This window comes from Heterodontus francisci, chromosome 1 (genome assembly GCF_036365525.1).
Source record: "Heterodontus francisci isolate sHetFra1 chromosome 1, sHetFra1.hap1, whole genome shotgun sequence".
In the NCBI taxonomy this organism is placed as follows: Eukaryota; Metazoa; Chordata; class Chondrichthyes; order Heterodontiformes; family Heterodontidae; genus Heterodontus; species Heterodontus francisci.
Window position 1 is genome coordinate 25,111,843 of NC_090371.1, and position 20,995 is coordinate 25,132,837.

General features: G+C 45.2%; 1 protein-coding gene across 3 annotated transcripts in view; it reads left to right on the forward strand.

The window, feature by feature from the left end:
* atrn (attractin) overlaps positions 1–20,995 on the forward strand; it is a 481,933-nt gene that overhangs the window by 291,979 nt on the left and 168,959 nt on the right. Inside the window, exon 26 of one of the 3 annotated variants that reach the window (XM_068028733.1) lies at positions 9,846–10,646. The exons of the other annotated variants lie outside the window; for them this stretch is intronic. Within the exon in view, the coding sequence (XP_067884834.1) occupies positions 9,846–9,855 (10 nt within the window). The 3' untranslated portion in view covers positions 9,856–10,646. Of the gene's footprint in view, positions 1–9,845; positions 10,647–20,995 lie in introns of those variants that run through there. 3 annotated transcript variants of the gene reach the window in all.

Consider the following 20,995-nt stretch of genomic DNA (forward strand, 5'->3'; position numbering starts at 1 on the left):
TAAACCTCATGAAGCACACTGTGCTAGCTATCAGAAAAACTGGAAATAACTACCTCTGATATGTGAGATTTCTCTGTTCTCCCAGGTGCAGGCTTTATAACAGGTACATCAAAAGAACTTTTTAATAGAGCTGTCATTTTTCAGTAGGTGCAGGAGAGTAATGGGACTTACTGAACTGGTTTGGTGTCAGCTCTGACAAACAACTTTCATTTTTGTGAGTCTGTGTGGCATTCAATAGAACAGTGTTTTCATTTAAAGCTGCCCGTGCCCACTTCAGTCTGTAGTTTGTCAGGTGACATTTTTTTTCCCTCAAGAGTCAAAGTGCCAAATAAGGCGAGAAACACTTCTGGCAATATTGTGTGAAGCAGGATTGAATGTTGGGTATCTCAAGATGATTCAAGAAGTCTGAGCAAAAGTTGTTTCATGTGTCTGCCTTCATATTGTGGATACCGTCCGTCGTGTTGTGTGACGCTATCACCGTGCTAAATGGGATCGATTTCGAACAGATCTAGCAATGCAAAACTGGGCATCCATGAGGCGTTGTGGGCCATCAGTAGCAGCAGAATTGTACTCAACCACAATCTGTAACCTCATGGCCCGGCATATCCCCCACTCTACCATTACCATCAAGCCAGGAGACCAACCCTGGTTCAATGAAGAGTGCAGGAGGGCATGCCAGGAGCAGCACCAGGCATACCTCAAAATGAGGTGTCAACCTGGTGAAGCTACAACACAGGACTATTTGCATGCCAAACTGCATAAGCAGCATGCGATAGACAGAGCTAAGCGATCCCATAACCAACGGATCAGATCTAAGCTCTGCAGTCCTGCCACATCCAACCGTGAATGGTGGTGGACAATTAAACAACTAACTGGAGGAAGTGGCTCCACCAATATCCCCATCCTCAATGATGGGGGAGCCCAGCACATCAGTGCGAAAGATAAGGCTGAAGCATTTGCAACAATCTTCAGCCAGAAGTGCCGAGTTGATAATCCATCTCGGCCTCCTCCTGAAGTCCCCAGTATCACAGATGCCAAACTTCAGCCAATTCGATTCACTCCACTTAATATCAAGAAACGACTGAAGGCACTGGATACTGCAAAAGCTATGGGCCCTGACAATATTCTGGCCATAGTACTGAAGACCTGTGCTCCAGAACTTGCCGCGCCCCGAGCCAAGCTGTTCCAGTACAGCTACAACACTGGCAACTACCCGGAAATGTGGAAAATTGTCCAGGTATGTCCTGTACATAAAAAGCAGGACAAGTCCAACTCGGCCAATTACCACCCCATCAGCCTACTCTCAATTATCAGTAAAGTGATGGAAGGTGTCATCAACAGTGCCATCAAGCGGCACTTGCTTAGCAATAACCTGCTCAGTGACGCTCAGCTTGGATTCCGCCAGGGCCACTCAGCTCCTGACCTCATTACAGCCTTGGTTCAAACATGGACAAAAGAGCTGAACTCCAGAGGTGAGGTGAGAGTGACTGCCCTTGACATCAAGGCAGCATTTGACCGAGTATGGCATCAAGGAGCCCCAGCAAAACTGAGGTCAGTGGCAATCGGGGAAAACCCTCCGCTGGCTGGAGTCGTACCTAGCGCAAATGAAGATGCTTGTGGTTGTTGGAGGTCAATCATCTGACCTCCAGGACAAAACTACAGGAGTTCCTCAGGGTAGTGTCGTGGGCCCAACCATCTTCAGCTGCTTCATCAATGACCTTCCTTCAATCATAACGTCAGAAGTGGGGATGTTTGCTGATGATTGCACAATGTTCAGCACCATTCGTGACTCCTCAGATACTGAAGCAGTCCGTGTAGAAATGCAGCAAGACCTGGACAATATCCAGGCTTGGGCTGATAAGTGGCAAGTAACATTCGCGCAACACAAGTGCCAGGCAATGACCATCTCCAACAAGAGAGAATCTAACCATCTCCCCTTGACATTCAACAGCATTACCATCGCTGAATCACCCACTATCAACATCCTAGGGGCTACCATTGACCAGAAACTGAACTGGAGTAGCCATATAAATACCGTGGCTACAAGAGCAAGTCAGAGGCTAGGAATCCTGAGGTGAGTAACTCACCTCCTGACTCCCCATAGCCTGTCCACCATCGACGAGGCAAAAGTCAGGAGTGTGATGGAATACTCTCCACTTGCCTGGATGGGTGCAGCTCCAACAACACTCAGGAAGCTCAACGCCATTCAGGACAAGCAGCCCGCTTGATTGGCACCACATCTACAAACATTCACTCCCTCCATCACCGACAAACAGTGGCAGCAGTGTGTACCATTTACAAGATGCACTGTAGCATGCGCCAAGGCTCCTCAGACAGCACCTTCCAAACCCGCGACCTCTACCAACTGAAAGGACAAGGGCAGCAAATTTTTTTTTTTTTTTTTAAGAGAGATACAGCACTGAAACAGGCCCTTCGGCCCACCGATTCTGTGCCGACCATCAACCACCCGTTTACGCTAATCCTACACTAATCCCATATTCCTATCACATCCCCACCTATCCCTATATATTTCCCTACCACCTATCTATACTAGGGGCAATTTCTAATGGCCAATTTACCTATCAACCTGCAAGTCTTTTGGTATGTGGGAGGAAACCGGAGCACCCGGAGGAAACCCACACAGACACAGGTAGAACTTGCAAACTCCACACAGGCAGTACCCGGAATTGAACCCGGATCGCTGGAGCTGTGAGGCTGCGGTGCTAACCACTGCGCCACTGTGCCGCCCCAAAATACATGGGAACACCACCACTTGCAAGTTCCCCTTCAAGTCACAAAGAACAGTACAGCACTGGAACATGCCATTTGGCCCTCCAAGCCTGCGCCGATCTTGATGCCTGCCGAAACGACCACCTTCTGCACTTCCGGAGCCCATATCCCTCTATTCCCTTCCTATTGATATATTTGTCAAGATGTCTCTTAAACGTCGCTATCGTATCTGCTTCCACCACCTCCCCTGGCAGCAAGTTCCAGGCACTCACCACCCTCTGTGTAAAAAAAAACTTGCCTCGCACATCCCCTCTAAACTTTGCCCCTCGCACCTTAAACCTATGTCCCCTAGTAACTGACTCTTCCACCCTGGGATAAAGCTTCTGACTATCCACTCTGTCCATGCCGCTCATAACTTTGTAAACCTCTATCATGTCGCCCCTCCACCTCCGTCGTTCCAGTGAAAACAATCAGAGTTTAACCAACCTCTCCTCATAGCTAATGCCCTCCAGACCAGGCAACATCCTGGTAAACCTCCTCTGTACCCTCTCCAAAGCCTCCACGTCCTTCTGGTAGTGTGGCGACCAGAATTGCATGCAATATTCTAAGTGTGGCCTAACTAAGGTTCTGTACAGCTGCAACATGACTTGCCAATTTTTGTACTCTATGCCCCTACCGATGAAGGGAAGCATGCCGAATGCCTTCTTGACTACCTTATCCACCTGTGTTGCCACTTTCAGTGACCTGTGGACCTGTACGCCCAGATCTCTGACTGTCAATACTCCTAAGGGTTCTGCCATTTACTGTATACCTCCCACCTGCATTAGACCTTCCAAAATGCATTACCTCACATTTGTCCGGATTAAACTCCATCTGCCATTTCTCCGCCCAAGTCTCCAACCGATCTATATCCTGCTGTATCCTCTGACAATCCTCATCATTATCCGCAACTCCACCAACCTTTGTGTCGTCCGCAAACTTACTAATCAGACCAGCTACGTTTTCCTCCAAATCAGTTATATATACTACAAAGAGCAAAGGTCCCAGCACTGATCCCTGCGGAACACCACTAGTCCCATCCCTCTATTCAGAAAAACACCCATCCACTGTTCGTCTCTGTCTTCTGTGACCGAGCCAGTTCTGTATCCATCTTGCCAGCTCACCTCTGATCCCGTGTTACTTCACTTTTTGCACCAGTCTTCCATGCGGGACCTTGTCAAAGGCTTTACTAAAGTCCAGATAAACAACATCCACCGCCCTTCCTTCATGAATCATCTTCGTCACTTCCTCAAAAAACTCAATCAAATTAGTAAGACACAACCTCCCCTTCACAAAACCATGCTGTCTCTAGCTAATAAGTTCATTTGTTTCCAAATGGGAGTAAATCCTGTCCCGAAGAATCCACTCTAATAGTTTCCCTACCACTGACATAAGGCTCACTGGCCTATAATTTCCTGTATTATCCTTGCCACCCTTCTTAAACAAAGGAACAGCATTGGCTATTCTCCAGTTCTCCGGGACCTCACCTGTAGCCAATGAGGATGCAAAGATTTCTGTCAAGGCCCCAGCAATTTCTTCCCTGCCTCCCTCAGTATTCTAGGTTAGATCCCATCAGGCCCTGGGGATTTATCTACCTTAATGCTTTGCAAGACACCCAACACCACCTCCTTTTTGATAATGAGTGACTGAGACTATCTGCACTCCCTTCCCTATGCTCATCATCCACCAAGTCCTTCTCCTTGGTGAATACTGATGCAAAGTACTCATTTAGCATCTCGCCCATTTCCTCTGGCTCCACGCATAGATTCCCATCTTTGTCCTTGAGCGGGCCGACTGTTTCCCTGGTTACCCTCTTGCTCTTTATATATGTATAAAAAGCCTTGAGATTTTCCTTAATCCTGTTTGCCAATGTCTTTTCATGATCCCTATTAGACCTCCTAACTCCTTGCTTAAGTTCCTTCCTACTGTCTTTATATTCCTCAAGTGCTTCATCTGTTCCTAGCCTTCCAGACCTTACTAATGCTTCCACGCCATCCTGACTTGGAACTATATCGCCGTTCCTTCACTGTCGCTGGGTCAAAATCCTGAAACTCCCTTCCTAACAGCACTGTGGGTATATCTACCCCAAATGGACTGCAGCGGTTCAAAAACCTTCACCACCACCTTTTCAAGGGCAATTAGGGATGGGCAATAAATGCTGGCCTGGCCAGCGTCGCCCACATCCCATGAATGAATTTTAAAAAACACCCCTATGGCTCTCTGCTCAGATTGCGATTTACTGTTGGAGACCAGGAGTTTTGTTGGCTATTTTAATCGCTCTTGAGAATTCTCTCGCCATTTGATGGCGCATTGTTGTTGCGAATCTCCTCTGCTTCAGTACCATCTTTGTGGTACCTCGGGGTATTCTGCTTTTGATCAAGCATAGATGTCCTCGCAAAAACTAAATAGTGGATCCAAAATAAGCTTGCATCTATCTCCTGCAAATCTGTCTTTCCTGTCAGAAGACAAACTAACCTCTTGCCCTTAAAGAAGCATAGGGAAATAACCTATTTTGTTATACCAACATACGAATTAGGAGCAGGAGTAGGCCACTCGGCTACTTGAGTCTGCTCTGCCATTCAACAAGATCATGGCTGGTCTGATTGTAACCTCAACTCCACATTCCTGCCTACTTCCAATAACATTTCACCTTGCTTATCAAGAATCTATCAACCTCTACCTTAAAAATATGCAAAGACTGCTACCACAGCCTTTTAAGGAAGAGAGTTCCATGGACTGATGACCCTCTGAGAGAAGAGTTCTCCTCATATCTGTCTTAAATGAGAGTTCCCTTATTTTTAATCCGTGACCCTTAGTTCTAGATTCTCCCACAAGGTGAAACATCCTTTCCACATCCACCCTGTCAAGACCCCTCAGAATTTTTAATGTTGCAATTAAGTCACCTCTTACTCTTGTAAACTCCAGCAGATAAAAGCCTAGCCTGTCCAACCTTTGCTCATAAGAGAAACCGCCATTTCAGTTAATAGTCTCATGAGCCTTCTCTGAACTGCTTCCAACATATTTGCATCCTTCCTTAAATAAGGAGACTAGTACTCCAGATGTGGTCTCACCAATGCCCTGTATAACTGTAAGCATAACCTACCTATTTTTGTATTCAGTTTCCCTCTCATTCTATTAGCTTTCCTAATTACTTGCGGTACCTGCATACTAAACTTTTGCAATTCATGCACTAGGACACCCAGATCCCTCTGCATCTCAGAGCTTTGCAATCTCTCACCATTTAGTTAATATGCTTTTTTATTCTTCCTGCCAAAATGGACAATTTCACATTTTCCCACATTATATTCCATTTGCCAGATCTTTGCCTACTTTATCTATATTCCTTTGTAGCCTCCTTATGTCCTCTTCACAACTTACTTTCCTACCTATCTTTGTGTCATCAGAAAATTTGGCAACCATACCTTCGGTCCTTTCATCTAAGTCATTTATATAAATAGTAAAAAGTTGAGGCCCCAATACTGATCCCTGTGCACACCACTTGTTAGATCTTGCCAACCAGAAAATGACCCATTATCTCAGATGAACGTTGCAAGACAGGCGACAGCTTTGGTTACAAGTCATCAGTGCAAGATGACAAGTTTAGTACTATTAGTTACACTTGGAACAAACTAGAGTATCTGCATTATTGGTTGGAATGTGTCAGTTGAGGTACATTGTGGAAGGCCTTGGGAGAATCTTTATGGATGTGCCTGAGAGATCTTTGCTTTCTGGGTTAGAAGTTACCCACTACATTGTTTTATTTGCCTTGGGAGTAGACAATATTGGTAAAGCTACTTTTATTGCCCAGTGAAGGTGCTCCCGAATTGCAAGATGCTGACCGATGAAGGAGGTGCAACAGATGTCTAAGTGAGGATGTTGTAGGACTTGAAAGGGAACTTGAGGCGATGGTATTCCCACCACCTTGTTACCCTTGTCCTTCTTGGTGGTAGATGTCACAAGGAAGAGAGTTGTCTATCGAAATAACCTTGGTGATTTGCTGCCCTTTGCTGGTTTCCTTCTGTATTGTTTGCTGGGTTTTTCCTCCAATCCCAGGATCAGTAAGTTCGCAGACGACACGAAAATTGGTGGTGTCGGAAATAGTGAGGAGGAAAGCCTACACTACAGGATGCTCTAGATGGGCTGGTAGGATGGGCGGAGCAGTGGCAAATGGAGTTTAATCCTAAGAAGTGTGAGGTGAGGCATTTTGGGAGGACTAACAAGACAATAGAATATACAATGGATGGTAGGACCCTAGGGAGTACAGAGGATCAGAGGGACCTTGGGGTGCTTGTCCATAAATCACTGAAGGCAGCAGCACAGGTAGATAAGATGGTTAGGAAGGCATACAGGATACTTGCCTTTATTAGCCGAGGCATAGAATATAAGAGCAGGGAGGTTACGATGGAGCTGTATAAAACACTGGTTGGGCCACAGTTGGAGTACTGTGTACAGTTCTGGTCACTACACTATAGGAAGGATGTGATTGCAATGGAGAGGGTGCAGAGGAGACTCACCAGGATGTTGCCTGGGCTGGAACATTTAAGTTATGAAGACAGACGTTTTTTTTCTTTGTTCATGGGATGTGGGTGTCGCTGACTAGGCCAGCATTTATTGCCCATCCCTAATTGCCCTTGAATTGAGTGGCTTGCTAGAGCATTTCAAAAGGCATTTTAAGAGTCAACCACATTGCTGTGGATCTGGAGTCACATGTAGGCCAGACCAGTTAAGGACAGCAGAATTCCTTCCCTAAAGGACATTAATGAACCAGATGGGTTTTTACAACGATCGACACTGGTTTCATGGTCACACTGGGCTAGCTTTTTTTTTAAATTCCAAGATTTATTAATTGAATTCAGATTTCACCATCTGCCATGATGGGATTTGAATCCACATCCCCAGAGCATTAGCCTCTGGGCTACCAGTCCGTGACATTACAACTACGCCACTGCCTCCAACTAAACCAGATTTGCCAGGGTTGTTTTCCTTGGAGCGGAGAAGGCTGAGGGGGGACCTGATTGAGGTATGCAAAATTATGAGGGTCATTGGTAGGATAGATAGGAAGAAACTTTTTCCCTTAGCGGAGAGGTCAACAACTAAGGGGCATATATTTCAGGTAAGTTACAGATTTTATTTTTGTTACAGAGATGCAGCACTGAAACAGGCCCTTCGGCCCACCGAGTCTGTGCCGACCATCAACCACCCATTGATACTAATCCTACACTAATTGCATATTCCTACCACATCCCCACCTGTCCCTATATTTCCCCACCACCTACCTATACTAGGGGCAATTTATAATGGCCAATTTATAATGGCCAATTTACCTATCAACCAGCAAGTCTTTGGCTTGTGGGAGGAAACCGGAGCACCCGGAGGAAACCCACGCAGACACAGGGAGAACTTGCAAACTCCATACAGGCACTGAGCCGCCCCACAGACAGGAGATTTGGAGGGGAGTTGAGGAGGAATATTTTCACCCCAGAGGGTGGTTGGAATCTGGAACACACTGCCTGAAGGGGTGGTAGAGGCAGGAACCCTCACGACATTCAAGAAATATTTAGATGAGCACTTGAAATGCCATTATATAAAATGCTATGGGCCAAGTGCGGGGAAATGGGATTAGTTAGGATGGGTGCTTGATGATCGGCGTAGGCGCGTTGGGCTGAAGGGCCTGTTTCTGTGCTGTAAAACTCTATGACTCTATGATCTTATGTGGTGCTTGTCATTGCATTCTGATGTTAAAGCAGCAGGTAGTAATGATTTTGCAGTCTACTCTGGTTGGGCCACTGTGTATGGTAGTCTGTGTTCAGTATGGATTATCATAAACAGACCCAGAGTTTTTGGTTTTAATGAAGACCAAGCATCTCATTGTTTGATGAGATCTTGTTCAGAAAATGACTACCACATCGGTTTACATAAATAATTACTAAGTTTATTGTATGTGATGGGCATCAGGATGTTTGGGAGTTGTGATAAGATATTGTATGTATGCAAATGCTTTTCTTTCATTTGCACAGCCCGACAATTAAAATATTGGCTGGTTGCTTTCTGAAGATGACATTACTTTAGTCATAGCAGCTTAGCACCTTGCTTTTCTACTAAAATATGCAATTATATCAGTCTACACTTAACTCTAACTCCTGTCCATGCTGAAATAATCTCACTTGGCATTTCTTCACGGACAAAGATTTTGGCAAGGTTGTACTCATGGGTTGCAGGTCCGATGGTGGCGAGTCAGGCCTATCTGTGATTGACAGATTCTCCCACAGTGGATGCAAGTGCTGTGTAGTCGTTGCTGGGGGAAAAGTGACCTATCTCTCTCCATTTCTCTTTCACATTGATTCTTCGCTTGGTCTCAAAGGTGTCTGTAGCACTCCTGATGTAACATCTCCAGGCATCACGATCTATGGCCTGCGCTTTCCATTGGCGATGGTGGATGTAGCACACAGAGGGGGACTTCTTCAGGGAGGTGTTGAAATATTTACGTGGGACCCCTCTGTTCCTTTTACCAGTGGTCAGCTCTCCATACAGCATGTCGTCCATTGGCAACGTGACCCGCCCAACGCAGTTGGCTTTGCAGGAGGATGGCCTCGATGCTTGTGATGTTGACTGTTTCCAGTACTTCAGTGTTTTGATGCAGCCCTGCCAGCGAATCTTGACGCTGCGGAGGCAGTGCTGATGGGAGCGCTCTAGAAGACGTACATGATAGCAGTATATGATCCATGACTTGGCGCCGTACAGAAGGGTGGTGAGGACTATGGCTTTGTACATTTGGAGTTTGGTCTGTGCTCTGAGGCTGTTGTTGCTCCATACACTTTTGTAGAGTCTGCCGAATGTACTGTTTGCTTTTGAAAGCCTATTGTCCCCTTCCTTATCTATGTGGCATCAAACGAGATGACGGTCCCCAAATAAGTAAATTGCTTGACGACATTCAGCTCGGGTCCCTCGATGGCGATGTTTGGTGTTCTGTATTCTGCTTAGGGTGCAGGCTGATGCAAGACTTCAGTTTTCTTTAAGTTGATTTTTAGTCTGAAGAGTTGCACTGCCTCCGAAAAACGTGTTGTTATACATTGCAGCTTTGAGTGACTATGGGTCAGGAGAGTGCAGTCATTGGTGACCAGATCTACAAGATGCACTGCAGCAACTCTCAAAGGCTCCTTCGACAGCACCTTCCAAACCCGTGACATGTACCACCACAAGGACAAGGGCAGCAGAAGCATGAGAACACCTGCAAGTTCCCTTCCAAGCCACACACCAATGACTTGGACCTATCGCCGTGCCTTCACTGTTGCTGGGTCAAAATCCTGAAACTCCCTTCCTAACAGCACTGTGGGTGTACCTACCCCACATGGACTGCCACAGTTCAAGAAGGCGGCTCGTGGATGAGTTTTCCTTGTGTCATTGTGTGAGCCTGAAGACATCTGAGGTTGAAAGGGCCTCTGTTTGCTCTGAAACCTAAAATAATAAATAGTATGAATAAAATAATACTATATTACAAATTGAAAGTAGAATGAACTTGTAAGAAACAAAATTGGCTCAAAGCCATGATGTGTCCAACTATTCTTTGCTTTAAAAAATGTCCAAGTTTCATTTTCAGTTAACCTTATGCGTCTTATTATCCATGTTTGCTGAAACATATTGAAGTTGAAGATAATCGTGCACACGCTTCATTTTTATTCTTCATTGCACTCCATTCATGCAGCTTCTAAGATTATATCTTTAAAGAAACAAGAGAAGTGGTTTCCTGAAATATGCTGAAAAATATCAACGGCATAGTATTTGGCAATGAAGATTGAGGACTTGTTGACTACTAATCTGCCTGCACCAAACAGCATTTGTTTAATGTGTACTTAATTTACGGAGTACCGCTCGGGCTGGAGAGTTTATTGACTCCCAAAAAATAAACTATCAAGTGAAGCAATAAAAAGTATGAATATAGGATAAAGCAATTGTCTAGCATTTTATTGCAACCTAATTAGAAATTTGTACTAGCAAATAGTTCAGGTTTCACATTTTATTATAGCCACCAAATAAAAGGGTTATGTTTAAAGGACCACAGGAGTAATTTGTTGCTACTAGCTGTAACCAGGATTTAGTAGTGACAAGTTGCAGCAAGTTCACGATCAGTCAACATTGGCACTTTTTAAGACTATATTTAGTGATTTAAGTCCAGTTTTAGCATTGACCTTCAACAAATTATTAGAGCGCAGTCATAGAGTTATACAGCACAGAAACAGACCCTTCGGCCATTGTGTTTGTGTCAGCCATCCAACACCCAACTATTTTAATCCCATATTCCTGCACTTGGCCCGTAGTCTTGTATGCTATGGCGTTTCACGTGCTTATCTAAATATTTCTTAAATGTTCTGAGGGTTCCTGCCTCCACCACCTCTTCAAGCAATGCGTTCCAGATTCCAACCACTCTCTGGTGAAAGTTTTTTTCCTCAAATCCCACCTAAACCTCCTGCCCCTTACCTTAAAATCTATGCCCCCTGGTTCTTGACCCCTCCGCTAAGGGAAAAAGTTTCTTCCTGTCTCAACGATCAATGCCCCTCATAATCTTGTACATCTCAATCAGGTCCCCCCTCAGCCTTCTCTGCTCCAAGGAAAACAACCCTAGCCTTTTCAGTCTCTCTTCATAGCTGAAATGCTGCAGCCCAGGCAACATCCTGGTGAATCTCCTCTGCACCCTCTCCAGTGCAGTCACATCCTTCCGATCATGTGGTGACCAGAACTGTACACAGTAGTCCAGCTGTGGCCTAACTAGCGTTTTATATAGCTCCATCATAACCTCCCTGCTCTTATATTCTGTGCCCTGGCTAATATCGGCAAATATTTCATATGCCTTCCTAACCATCTTATCTACCTGTGCTGCTGCCTTCAGTGATCTATGGACAAGTACACCAAGGTCCCTCTGACCGTCTGTGCTTCCTAGGGTCCTACCATCCATTGTATATTCCCTTGCCTTGTTCGTCCTCCCAAAATGCATTGCCTCACACTTTTCAGGATTAAATTCCATTTGCCACTGCTCCGCCCATCTATATCTCCCTGTAATCTAAGGATTTCCTCCTCACTATTTACAACACCACCAATTTTCGTGTTGTCTGCGAACTTAATGACCATACCTCCTATATTCACTTCTAAATCATTAATGTACACTACAGACAGCAAAGGTCGCAGCACCGATCCCTGTGGTACGCCACTTCACAGGCTTCCAATCGCAAAAACAGCCCTCAACTATTAACCTCTGCCTCCTGCCACTGAGCCAATTTTGGATCCAATTTGCAAAATTGCCCTGGACCCCATGGGCTCTTACCCTCTTAACCAATCTCCCTTGTGGGACCTTATCAAAAGCCTTACTGAAATCCATGTATACTGCATCTACTGCTTTACCCTCATCGATGCATCTAGTCACCTCCTCAAAAAGTTCAATCAAATTTGTTAGACACAATCTCCCCCTGACAAAGCCATGCTGACTATCCCTGATTAATCCCTGCCTCTCCAAGTGGAGATTAATCCTGTCCCTCAGAATTTTTTCCAATATTTTCCCAACCACTGTGTTACACTCACCGGCCTGTAATTACCTGGTATATCCCTACTACCCTTCTTGAATAATGGTACCACATTCGCTGTCCTCCAGTCCTCTGGTACCTCTCCTGTGGCCAGAGAGGATTTGAAAATGTGTCAAAGTCTCTGCTATCACCTCCCTTGCCTCACTTAACAGCCTGGGATACATCTCATCTGGGCCTGAGGATTTATCCACTTTTAAGCCTGCTAAAACAGCTAATATTTCCTCCCTTTCAATGCTAATAGGTTCAAGTATATCACAATCCCCCTCCCTAATCTCTACACCTACATCGTCCTTCTCCATAGTGAACACCGATGAAAAGTAATCATTTAAAACCTTACCTATGTCCTCCGGCTCCACACAAAGATTGCCATGTTGGTCCCTAATGGGCCCTACTCTTTCCCTGGTTCTCCTCTTGCCCTTAATATACTTACAAAACGCCTTGGGATTTTCCTTTATCTTACCTGCCAGTGTTTTTTCATGTCCCCGCTTCGCTCTCCTAATTACATTTTAAGTGCCACCCTACACTTTCTATACTGCTCTAGTGCCTCTGCTGTTTTCAGCGCTTGGGATCTACTGTAAGCCTCCTTTTTTTTATTCCTGATCCAATCCTCTATATCCCTTAACATCCAGGGTTCCCTGGGCCTGTTGATCCTACCCTTCATCTTAACGGGTACATGTTTGCTCTGAGTGGAAAAAACACTTTAAGCATGGAAAATATTTGGACCCAAATCAGAATTTTTTATTCATTTGTGGGATGTTGGCATCGCTGGCTAGGCCAGCATTTATTGCCCATCCCGAATTGCCTTTGAGAAGCTGGTGGTGAGCTGCCTTCTTGGACCGCTGTAGTCCTTGGTGTTTAGGTACACCAACAGTGCTGTTAGGAAGTAAGTTCCAGGATTTTGGCCCATCAACAGTGATATAGTTTCAAGTCAGGATTATGTGTGGCTTGGAGGAAAACTTGCAGTTGGTGGTCCCATGCATCTGCTGGCCTTGTCCTTCTAGGTGGTCGAGGTTGTGGGTTTGGAAGGTGCTGTTGAAGGAGCCTTGGTGAGCTGTTGCAGTGCATCTTGTAGATGGTACGCACTGCTACCACTGTGCGTCAGTGGTGGATGGGGTGCCAATCAAGCAGGCTGCTTTGTTCTAGATGGTGTCAAGGTTCTTGACTGTTGTTGGAGCTGCACCAATCCAGGCAAGTGGAGAATATTGCATCACACTTCTGACTTGTAACTTGTAGATGATGGACAGTTCCACACACAGCCAAGTGGAAACTTTACCATGTGACCTCTCTTTCTCCTCTTGCCCAGAGTAACACAAAATGCAGCTGTGGCACATTGCTTCCAGGACGTCCTCTCCCTTAAAGGTGCTTTGTTTTTTTACGAAGTCCTAAAGGCTCTCATTTTTTTAATCCGAGGAGAAAAGTCATTACAGATCTGTGACAAGAATCATGGAGTCATTGTGGCACAGAAGGAGACCATTTGGCCCATCGAGTCCATGCTGGCTGTCTGTAGAGCAGTCCAATCAGTCCCATTACCCTGCTTGAGCCCTGCAGGTTTATTTCCCTCAAGTGCCCATCTAATTTCCTTTTGCATTCATTGATCGTCTCTGCTTCCATCCTCTCGTAGGCAGCAAGTTTCAGCTCATTATCACTGGTTGTGTAAAAATGGACTTGCTCACGTTACCCCCCACCCCCCCCCATCCCCCCCAACCCTGGCATCCTTCTCCCCAAACTTGAAATCTGTGTTCCCCAGTCCTTGTACCATCTGTTAATTGGAACTGCTTTTCTTTACCTGCCTTGTCTAACCCTATCATCATCTGGTACACCTCTGTCAAATTTCCCTTGAATTTCCTTTGCTCCAAGGAGAGCAATGCCAGTTTCTCCAACCTAACCTTGTTGTTAAAATCCCTCATCCCTGAAACTATTCCAGTAAATCTTCTCTGCGCCCTCTCAAGGACCCTCACATCCTGCCGAAAGTGTGGTGACCAGAGCTGGATTCAATACTCTAGTTGTAGCCTAGCAGTAGCTTTATACAGGTTCGACAATAATCGAGTTGTACCCTAACCAGAGCTTTATACAGGTTCGGTGTAACATCACTGCTTTTGTACTAAATATCATGAAGCCCATGATCCTATATGCTTTGCCATCTGCTATCTCAATTTGTCTTGCCACCTTCAAAGATCTATGCACATGACCACCCCCGTTCCTCTGCACACTCTATAGAACTGTGCCACTTCGTCCATATTGCCTCTCCCTATCCCTCTGCCAAAATGCATCTCCTCGCACTTCTCTATATTAAATATCATTTGCCATTTGTCTGTCCATTCTGTTGGCCAGAAGTCTTCTCTGGTCATATAAACAGTAAAAGGGTGGTAAAAGCCGGAATGGTGCTGATTAGGTACTTAAAAGGGGACTTATAGATGGAAGCGGGGGCAGAGCTGAGGTACTAAAATAGTGCTGCCCAAGTCATTGTGAAAGAGGAGGGAGTTGAGACATTGGGTTAAAAATTGGTCGAGGAGGTATTAAGTTGAAATTATTTTTAAAGTGCTGGAAATATGCAGCAGGTCTGGCAGCATCTGTGGAGAGGCAACTGAATTAAGGTTTCAAGTCTGTGACCTTTCATCAGTATGGATCAGTATTGGATAGGCTGGCTGTCAGGATGAGTCCAGCAACTACAGGCAGTCAGTTTAACCTCAGTTGTTCGGAAAGCTTTCAGAAATGATGATTTAGGACAAAATTAAGTCATTTGGACAAATGTGGATTAATTAAGAAAAGCCAGCACTGATTTCTTGAGGGCAAATTGTGTTTAACTGACTTGTTTAAGTTTTTTGACGAGGTAGCAGAGAGGATTGATGAAGGTAATGTGGTTAATATCTACCTCTGCCTTAAAAATATTCAAAGACTCTACTTCCACTGCCTTTTGAGGAAGAGAACTGTGTTTCCTGATGGTTCGACTTGAGTGTACAGGACATGATTTCAAAATTTGCATATGACACAAAACTTGGAAGTATTCTGAATTGTGAGGAGGATAGTGATAAATTTCAAGAGGACATAGGCTGGTGGAATAGGGAGCCAAGTTGCTGACAATTTAATGCAGAGAAGTGTGAAGTGATACATTTTGATGAGAAGAATGGGAGAGGCAAAGTAAAATAAAAGGTACAATTCTCAAGGAAGTGCAGGAGCAGAGGGACCTGGGGGTATCATTGGATATCATCACAAATCATTGAAGGTTGCAGGGCAGGTTGAGAAAGCAGCTAATAAAGCAAACCGGATCCTGGGCTTTATAATAGGGGCGTAGAGTACAAAAACAAGCAAGTTACAATAAACCTGTATAAAACACTGGTTCGGCCTCAACTGGAGTATCATAACCAGTTGTGGTCATCAGACTTTTGGAAGGATGTGAAGGCATTGGAGAGGGTGTGGAAAAAATTCATCAGAATGGTTCCAGGGATGAGAGCTTCAGTTACATGGATCAGTTGAAGAAGCTGGGGCTGTCTTCCTTGGAGAAGAAAAGATTAAGAGGAGATTTGATGGAGATCTTCAAAATGATGAAGGATCTAGACAGAGTAAATAGGGAGAAACTGTTTCCATTGTCTGAAGGCTCCAGAACCAGAGGGCATTGATTTAATTAAAAGCAAAATATTGCGAATGCTGGAAATCTGAAATAAAAACAAGAAATGCTGGAAATACTCAGCAGGTCTGGCAGCATCTGTGGAGAGAGAAGCAGAGTTAACTTTTCAGGTCAGTGACCCTTCTTCAGAACTTGCAAATATTAGAAATGTGTAAAAGGTTATAAGCAAGTAAAGCGGGGGTGGGGCAAGAGATAAGAACAAAGAACAAAGAAAATTACAGCACAGGAACAGACCCTTCGGCCCTCCAAGCCTGCACCGATCCAGATCCTCTATCTAAACATGTCGCCTATTTTCTAAGGGTCTGTATCTCTTTGCTTCCTGCCCATTCATGTATCTGTCTAGATACATCTTAAAAGACACTATCGTGCCCGCGTCCACCACCTCCGCTGGCAACGCGTTCCAGGCACCCACCACCCTCTGCGTAAAGAACTTTCCACGCATATCCCCCCTAAACTTTTCCCCTCACTGTGAACTCGTGACCCCTGGTAATTGAATCCCCCACTCTGGGGAAAAAGCTTCTTGCTATCCACCCTGTCTATACCTCTCATGATTTTGCACACCTCAATCAGGTCCCCCCTCAACCTCCGTCTTTCTAATGAAAATAATCCTAATCTACTCAACCTCTCTTCATAGCTAGCGCCCTCCATACCAGGCAACATCCTGGTGAACCTCCTCTGCACCCTCTCAAAAGCATCCACATCCTTTTGGTAATGAGAAGACCAGAACTGCACGCAGTATTCCAAATGTGGCCGAACCAAAGTCCTATACAACTGTAACATGACCTGCCAACTCTTGTACTCAATACCCCGTCCGATGAAGGAAAGCATGCTGTATGCCTTCTTGACCACTCTATTGACCTGCGTTGCCACCTTCAGGGAACAATGGACCTGAACACCCAAATCTCTCTGTACATCAATTTTCCCCAGGACTTTTCCATTTACTGTATAGTTCACTCTTGAATTGGATCTTCCAAAATGCATCACCTCGCATTTGCCCTGATTGAACTCCATCTGCCATTTCTCTGCCCAACTCTCCAATCTATCTACATTCTGCTGTATTCTCTGACAGTCCCCTTCACTATCTGCTACTCCACCAATCTTAGTGTCGTCTGCAAACTTGCTAATCAGACCACCTATACTTTCCTCCAAATCATTTATGTATATCACAAACAACAGTGGTCCCAGCACGGATCCCTGTGGAACACCACTGGTCACACGTCTCCATTTTGAGAAACTCCCTTCCACTGCTACTCTCTGTCTCCTGTTGCCCAGCCAGTTCTTTATCCATCTAGCTAGTACACCCTGGATCCCATGCGCCTTCACTTTCCCCATCAGCCTACCATGGGGAACCTTATCAAACTCCTTACTGAAGTCCATGTATATGACATCTACAGCCCTTCCCTCATCAATCAACTTTGTCACTTCCTCAAAGAATTCTATTAAGTTGGTAAGACATGACCTTCCCTGCACAAAACCATGTTGTCTATCACTGATAAGCCCATTTTCTTCCAAATGGGAATAGATCCTATCCCTCAGTATCTTCTCCAGCAGCTTCCCTACCACTGACGTCAGGCTCACCGGTCTAATTACCTGGATTATCCCTGCTACCCTTCTTAAGCAAGGGGACAACATTAGCAATTCTCCAGTCCTCCGGGACCTCACCCGTGTTTAAGGATGCTGCAAAGATATCTGTTAAGGCCCCAGCTATTTCCTCTCTCGCTTCCTTCAGAAACCTGGGATAGATCCCATCCGGACCTGGGGACTTGTCCACCTTAATGCCTTTTAGAATACCCGACACTTCCTCCCTCCTTATGCCGACTTGACCAAGAGCAATCAAACATCTGTCCCTAACCTCAACATCCGTCATGTCCCTCTCCTCGGTGAATAACGACGCCAAGTACTAGTTTGGAATCTCACCCATTTTCTCTGACTCCACGCATAACTTTCCTCCTTTGTCCTTGAGTGGGCCAATCCTTTCTCTCGTTACCCTCTTGCTCCTTATATATGAATAGAAAGCTTTGGAATTTTCCTTAACCCTGTTTGCTAAAGATATTTCATGACCCCTTTTAGCCCTCTTAATTCCTCATTTCAGATTGGTCCTACATTCCCGATATTCTTCCAAAGCTTCGTCTTTCTTCAGCCGCCTAGACCTTACGTATGCTTCCTTTTTCCTCTTGGCTCGTCTCACAATTTCACCTGTCATCCATGGTTCCCTAATCTTGCCATTTCTATCCCTCATTTTCACAGGAACATGTCTCTCCTGCACGCTAATCAACCTCTCTTTAAAAGCCTCCCACATATCAAATGTGGATTTACCTTCAAACAGCTGCTCCCAATCTGCATTCCCCAGCTCCTGCCGAATTTTGGTACAGTTGGCCTTGCCCCAATTTAGCACTCTTCCTTTAGGACCACTCTCGTCTTTGTCCATGAGTCAATGTTGGGAAAATTAAAATCTCCTATCACCACCACCCTGTTGCTCCTACATCTTTCCATAATCTGTTTACATATTTGTACCTCTATCTCACGCTCGCTGTTGGGAGGCCTGTCGTACAGCCCCAACATTGTTACCACACCCTTCCTATTTCTGAGTTCTGCCCATATTGCCTCACTGCTCGAGTCCTCCATAGTGCCCTCCTTCAGCACAGCTGTGATATCCTCTTTAACCAGTAATGCAACTCCTCCACCCCTTTTACCTCCCTCTCTATCCCGCCTGAAGCATCGATATCCTGGGATATTTAGTTGCCAATCATGCCCTTCCCTCAATCAAGTCTCAGTAATAGCAATAACATCATACTCCCAGGTACTAATCCAAGCCCCAAGTTCATCTGCCTTACCTACTACACTTCTTGCATTTAAACAAATGCACCTCAGACCACCAGTCCCTTTGCGTTCATCATCTGCTCCCTGCCTACTCTTCCCCTTAGTCACGCTGACTTCATTATCTACTTCCTTACAGGCTTTCGTTACTACCTCCTTACTGTCCACTGACCACCTCATTTGGTTCCCATCCCCCTGCCACATTAGTTTAAACCCTCCCCAACAGCGTTAGCAAAAGCACCCCCAAGGACATTGGTTCCAGTCCGGCCCAGCTGTAGACCGTCCAATTTGTAATAGTCCCACCTCCCCCAGAACCGGTCCCAATGTCCCAAAAATCTGAACCCCTCCTTCCTGCACCATCTCTCAAGCCACGCATTCATCCTGACTATTCTTTCATTTCTACTCTGACTATCACGTGGCACTGGTAGCAATCCTGAGATTACTACCTCTGAGGTCCTACTTTTGTAACTTGGCTCCTAACTCCCTAAATTCTGCTTGTAGGACCTCATCCCGTTTTTTACCTATATCATTGGTGCCTATGTGCACAATGACAACTGGCTGTTCACCCTCCCCCTTCAGAATGTTCTGCAGCCAATCTGAGACATCCCTGACCCGTGCACCTGGGAGGCAACATACCATTCGGGAGTCTCGTCTTCGACCACAGAACCGCCTATCTACTCCCCTTACAATCGAATCCCCGATGACTATAGCCCTCCCACTCTTTTTCCCGCCCTTCCGACCAGCAGAGCCAGCCACGGTGCCATGAACCTGGCTACTGCTGCCTTCCCCTGGTGAAGGTATACTTGTTTTGGAGGGAGATGACCACAGGGGACTCCTGCGCTGCCTTCTTGCTCTTTCTCTGCCTTTTGGTCACCCATTCCCTTTCTCCCTCAGCAATCCTAATCTGCGGTGTGACCAATTCGCTAAACGTGCTATCCACGACCTCCTCAGCATCGCGCATGCTCCAAAGTGAGTCCATCCGCAGCTCCAGAGCCGTCATGCGGTCTAACAAGAGCTGCAGCTGGACACACTTCCTGCACGTGAAGGAGTCAGGGACATCAGCCATGTCCCTGAGCTCCCACATTGAGCAAGAGGAGCATGTCACGGGTCTGAGATCTCCTGCCATTTTTAATCTTAAGCTTAAACTTAGTTAAATGAAAAAGGAACGAAAAGTTTTTACCAATCACACGATAAAAAAAAGAGAAATAGAAAAAGCCTTACCTTATCTACACACCACCGAGTCCTTTTTTTTTGGTTAGAGGAGGAGGGCGGGTAGGAGACACTACCCATGTAGTGTCTCAGGTTCAGAAACGGCCCAAATATATAGGGTTTTACTTACCCAGCAGCCCCCTGGTCTCCGCCGAAAACAAAAGGAAATTAATTTTACTTTGAAACTGACCTTCCCAGCTGATCACTCGCTCGCACTCTCTGCTCCGAATAAGCTGCTGCAATGAAAGATAACAAAGGAGAAGGTGTAAATAGGACAAGGTCATAGAGCAAAGGCAAACAATATGTTAATGGTGTGTTGAAAGACAAAGCATTGGTACAGATAGAGTGTTAATGGATTGAAAATTGAACAGCCGTAAGTACAAATATGAAAACAAGTGTTGGGTAAGCAAACTGAACAAACTAAGATGAAATAAAATAAAATAAACACAAAAGAATATATTAAAAAAAGGAAAAAGAAAAAAAGAACTAAAAATATAAATAAAATGGGGGTCCGTCGTGCTCTGAAATTATTGAACGCAATGTTCAGTCCGGCAGGCTGTAGTGTGCCTAATCGGTAAATGAGATGCTGTTCCTTGAGTTTGCGTTGATGTTCACTGATTTAAGGTGAAGGTCAACGGTGACATAAAGAAAATATTTTTTATGCAGTGAGTGGTTAGGATCTGGAGTGTGCTGCTTGAGAATGTGGTGGAGGCAGATTCAATAGTCGCTTTCAAAAGAAAATTGTACAGTCATGTGAAGACAAAAAATTTGCAGGGCTATGGGGAAAAGGCTGACAGGCTGAATGGTTACAGCACAGAAGGACACCATTCTTGATCCTATGTCTTGTTGCAGTCGATTGATATCATCCTCACTGTCTGCTACACTCCAATTTTGTTATCGTCAGCAAACTTTGAAATTTTACTCTTATTCCAATATCCGAGTCATTTATCGTTTCGCACTTGTCTTTGCACTGACCTTTGGAGAACACCAGTGTCTACCAACC